Genomic DNA, 5,251 nt, shown 5'->3' on the forward strand with positions numbered 1-5,251 from the left:
CACATAATCATCAACATGTGAGACAACTGTATAAACATTATCAGGTCAAAATAACAGGTTATTTATTTTTACACACTACCAGTCAAAAGTTTGGAATAATGTTGAAAGAAGTCTCTTGTGCTCACCAAGGTTTAAAATAACTTTTTTATGGTAATATATTTTACAATGTAATTTATTCCTGTGATGGTAAAGCTGAATTTCAGCATCATTACTCCAGTCTTCAGTGCCACATGATCCTTCAGAAATCTGATTCGGTTCTCAGTTCTCAATTATTATTGATGCTGAAGTATTTATAATGGTTCTAATTACTATAAAGGTTGAAAAGGGTTCTGGTTGTCTAATATTTTTGTGGAAATCAGGATACATTATTTTCAGGATTCTTTGATTCTTTTGAATTGTAGTGTATCAAGGTTTCCACGAAAATAGTACGCAACAATGAAAATAATAAGAAATGTTTCATGAGCAGCAATTCAGCAAAAAAAAAAAAAAAAACTATAAATGGCTTACACTTGAATCTGGAGCAACGGCCTCATGGGCCGGCAGTCTCTGTGCCCGGAGTTCCTGTACTGCCCTCAGAGGAGACACAGACACCTTCAGCTGCCCTTGACACTGCCCGCTGAAATCAGTGATGTTATACCAGCCACAAACTGACTGAAATCCCGACAGAAGTGGTGATAGGTCTACAGACACAAATCCAATCACCCGCTCAACCTCTGCAAAGGAAAACATATAGCAAAACTAGTCTTTTATATTTTCTGGTGAAAATATGCATGGTGCCTGCCTGTTCAAAACTGCCACAATACTAGGGCGTCGTGAATGATTGCTATGCCATTACCTCCTTTATGCCAAACTTTGAAAACCAAGGACTGCTGGGGATCCAAAAGTAGCTCTTTCGACAGTCTGAAAACAAAAACAACAGCCACAAGTTTAACATGGGCCCTGTTTCCATCTGGTATTAAGATGCATACATGCATGACCGCTTCCACTTGGTCTTTACATGCATTTCCTGTGACCACTTGTGTGGCCCCTCTTAATTTGTCACAATTTACATCACTTTCATGGAAGCGCTGAATGCGGCACATAACAATCATGTGTCAGTAACACAGTAAAACATAACACTCATGTGATCAGTAGGTGTTGAGTAGTAGTCTGTTCACACGCATTTGACCATATGAGCATCTACACAATGAAAACAATCCGGATGCATGCATTTTTGACTACCTCTGGAAGTGGCCGAAAGTGGAGAAGCTCAAAACATTTTAGACCCTGTTTAAACTGCATTTAGCGGCACCCACTTGTGATCATCAATGGACCCTTTTAATATTTTCCAGGGTTCTCAGAAGCAGACGTTATCATTAGGGATGTTCATTTCGGTTATTTTTCCTAACCGACGCTCGTTAACCGTTAATCGACAAGATTATTTTAAATTAGAATTTAATTAAATTAGAAAGGATAAATGTCTGTGACCCGTTAAAAATAACATTTGTTTCCCGGGGATTAATTTGACATGCGCAAAAAGCAACAAACAGAACATGAGGATTCACATGGTCATATCACATCATTCGGTTAATTTTTGTGCTGCGCGAAAGGAAACAGACGGCAGAAAGCGGCATCCTATTTTTCTTTAGGCTTATTTTACAAAAGCACAAAGATTTGTTTTTATTGTGAATGTACACACATAAAGGCAAACCTTTTACAATTCCGATTATCTTTATAACTAAAAGGAGTAGCTAGTTTCTTCCACTGTTAGAAGGAAAAAATTCAAGTGATTGCGCCAGCGCTGCATATGCGCACACATAAGCATTGCTACCTTGACAATGCAGCCTGCTCATTATCATAATAAAATACAGTCAGTCAAACATATGGAAAAAAACTATGTAGTAAAAAAAAAATATGTAGTAAAAAATATGTAGTAAAATCTGTTAAGCCGTTAAGGTTAAGTGTTATCACTGTAAGCAGCCCACAATACTCCATCCTAAGTCTGTTAGAATAGCACAGGGGTGGCGAACGTCGGTCCTGGAGAGCCGCAGCCCTGCAGAGTTTTGCTTCAACCCTAATCAAACACACCTGAATAAGCTAATCAAGGTCTGAAGGGTTACTAGAAAGCTACAGGCAGGTGAGTTTTAATTAGGGTTGGAGCTGTACTCTGCAGGGCTGCGGCTCTCCAGGACCGGAGTTTGCCACCGCTGGTCTAGACCCTGAATATAAGACGACCGCATTTTTTCAGATGTATTTCCAAGAAAAAAACATCGTCTTATATTCGGGACAATACGGTATAATGTTTGTAAACATTTCGCGTCGCCATTAGGTCTATTTCTGAATGAAATAATAAAATGCGACTTATACGCAACTTGTCCCCCCCCCTAAAAAACAAATTTTTTTATACACATAGCGTATTTTAACCATGCAGCAAACAGTTTTAAATAATTTGACAAATTACTGAAAAAATTAATTAAATGACTTTTTAAACCGTTTAACTGATTGTATTAATCGGTCAAAATTCTTACCGTCGGTTAACCAGTTAAAATGAACATCCCTAGTTATCATAATTGGGTAAACTTTTATAGTTTTGAACTGAATCTACAAATATAATTTTTGTGTTCCTATTTGCCCCAATAACAAGGAAAGTATCCTCAATAGCGTTTCTATGACTTTACAAAAGAGAAAAAAATATGTGCAAAACGTACATTCATCTTTTTAAAATTGAAAATCTAAAATAAATTGTTAAAATTTTACAACAAATGAATGGAAACAAGTCATCACTGTCTGTGAAAAGGGCACATGGGAAAGTATGAGAAATGTCAAATGGGTTTACCTGCATTCTTGCTGGTGGTCCCACACAGGGCAGTCGCTGTCTTTGATCAGTGCTGTGGTCACTGTGCCCGGGGCATCGGCAGTGGCATAAGAAACACAGCAACTAGGCAATCCACCACTGCGCTCAGCGAGAGGACAACCTGAGGATGACACAAGCATTAAACATCATAAATGCAAGGTACTTGCAAATGAGAATGAAGTAAAATCAGTAATAACTGTGGTTATTTTACCCTTCAGGCTCAGATGCATGGCTCTGTCCACAGTAATGTTGGCTATGAAGGTGTCATCGTTGCTGATTTCTTTGGATGGTAGAGCATCAGTGCTCACGGCTGATTTGATCAGCTGTTTGCTAGGGGATTGAGATGGTCTAGACAGCGCTGTGGTGGGGAGGCCTCCATCCTTCTTATCTTCTACGGAGTCGTTGAGCTCCTCAGTGGATTGAGGCTCATGTGGTACAGAGTCTGTTGTGACAGTGATATGAACTCTGAGAGCAGCAGCACTCAGGTTTACAGCAGAGCGCTTGAACAGAGGATACACACCTACCATGAGAGAGAGAAACGTGTTAGTCAGGAGAGAATACAGATTTCACATTACCAAAATATTATATTAGATATGAGCAGAGGGCACATCATTGGAAGGTAGGATTTTCCTAGCACTTCTGAGATCTACTAAAAATGGGCTTCAAAATAAAAATGAAAATAAAAAATTAAAAAACTGAAACATTTTAAATTAAATTAAATTTCTGGGAAGGGAAGTGCTTAACATTCAGAAAAAAAAAAAGATCTCAAACTAAACTACACATGTATTTGATGTTTTATTTTACATTTATTTGACATACAGTTAGCAGCTTGTTCAACCATATTACCAAATATTTTCCTATAAATAAAATCTTAATAATAGATTAATAGATTTAATAGATAAAAAAAAAGAAAAATAAGGATGGGCCTTTAAAAGGCTAGTTTTGCTCCAAATATTGGTTAGTAATTATATAAACTTAAATTTTGTATAAATTAAAGGAAAATATTTGCGTTTTTTTGTATATAGTAACATTGGTAAAAGGCACTCAACTTCAATGTTTGTAAAAACTGGGAAAATGTACACTGCCATTTAAATGGTCATTAATATAAATAAAAAAAAAAAAAGACAAAAACATTTTTAATGTTATAGAAGATTTTTTATTTAAAATAAATGCTGTTCTTTTCAACTTTCTATTTTTCAAAGAATCCTTCAGTAAATCAGCATATTAGAATGATTTCTGAAGGATCATGTGACACTGAAGACTGAAGTAATGATGCAAAAAATTCAGCTTTGTCATCACAGAATTACTTAGAAAACAGCGGTTTTGAACTGTAATAATAGTTCATAATATTACTATTTTTACTGTACTTTGGATAAAATAAAATAAATGCAGTCTCGGTGAGGATAAAAAAACTTTTCAAAAATATAAAATAAAAAAATCTTACCAAGCCCAGACTTTTGAACGCTAGAGTATATATTTACTTGTCTTGCAGTGTTCCGTTTAATAAGGGAGAAATCATCATGTGGTAACAGTGTTTTTGCATAATGATTTATATAACGATTATATAATATGCCAGCATAATATTACATAAAAATAAAAAGTTACTAAAGTACACAAATAGCCTCTTCACAGATAAATAAGAAAAAATAAACAAATATCTACCACTGATTGTTTGATGGTGCTTCAAAGTCCCAGCAAGAGCAGAGAGATCCACAAATGCAGAGCCCACCAGACGGTCAGCGTTATGAGGCCGGACTCTCTTCTCCTTCCCAAAGGCCACCCACACCTGCGCCTCCAGCTTCTCCTCCCTCAGGTACCAGAGCAGGGGTTGAGTCCTCCTCAGCACCACGCTTCTACTCCCCTGAAATGCCACCGTGGCTAAACCTTCTCCTCCCTCACACTCGTCTGGAACGGGATGTCGAAGTTCAGAGCAGACGGTCTGCTGGTTGTACAGTTTGTATCTGTAGTAGCAGTAGGTGGAACGCTGCAAGTCTTCATGTCCTGGCAGCAGCAGGCAATGGATAGGCAGCCATGCTCTAGGCATGGAAAGTGATAATGCCAGAGACTTTGCGCTTGCTTCCAAAGTATCTTCGTCCTCTATATCTGCCTCATCTTCACTGTTTTGCCCCACATCCCATCCCAGTCCACGGGCTGAACTGATAACTCGCTCTCTATCTGCATGATGAGAAAAACTAATGGAGACTTCAAGCCCTCCTGTTGAGGTCAGACTGTGAGATGATGTTGTGCTCTGAGGTAGAGAGAGACTGTACCAGCCAGATATGCCTGTCAAAATGTATAAACAATTATGATATATTTCTATTCATTTTAAATACTTTCATACCACAAATAAATAAATACAGAAATAAAATTAAATACTAAAAGCATAGCCAAATAGAAGACACAAGTTCTTTAAATGCT

General features: G+C 37.4%; 1 protein-coding gene across 1 annotated transcript in view; it reads right to left on the reverse strand.

The window, feature by feature from the left end:
• The window catches only part of LOC107752384 (C2 domain-containing protein 3-like), a 21,263-nt gene that overhangs the window by 4,420 nt on the left and 11,592 nt on the right, over positions 1-5,251 (reverse strand). The window contains exons 24-28 of the mRNA XM_016568341.1: positions 4,496-5,116; positions 3,045-3,353; positions 2,816-2,954; positions 836-900; positions 508-713 (exon numbers count right to left, since the gene is read on the reverse strand). Coding sequence (XP_016423827.1) covers positions 508-713; positions 836-900; positions 2,816-2,954; positions 3,045-3,353; positions 4,496-5,116 — 1,340 coding nt within the window. The remainder of the gene's footprint in view (positions 1-507; positions 714-835; positions 901-2,815; positions 2,955-3,044; positions 3,354-4,495; positions 5,117-5,251) is intronic.

The sequence above is a fragment of the Sinocyclocheilus rhinocerous genome, unplaced genomic scaffold (assembly GCF_001515625.1).
Source record: "Sinocyclocheilus rhinocerous isolate Xijiao unplaced genomic scaffold, SAMN03320098_v1.1 scaffold1613, whole genome shotgun sequence".
In the NCBI taxonomy this organism is placed as follows: Eukaryota; Metazoa; Chordata; class Actinopteri; order Cypriniformes; family Cyprinidae; genus Sinocyclocheilus; species Sinocyclocheilus rhinocerous.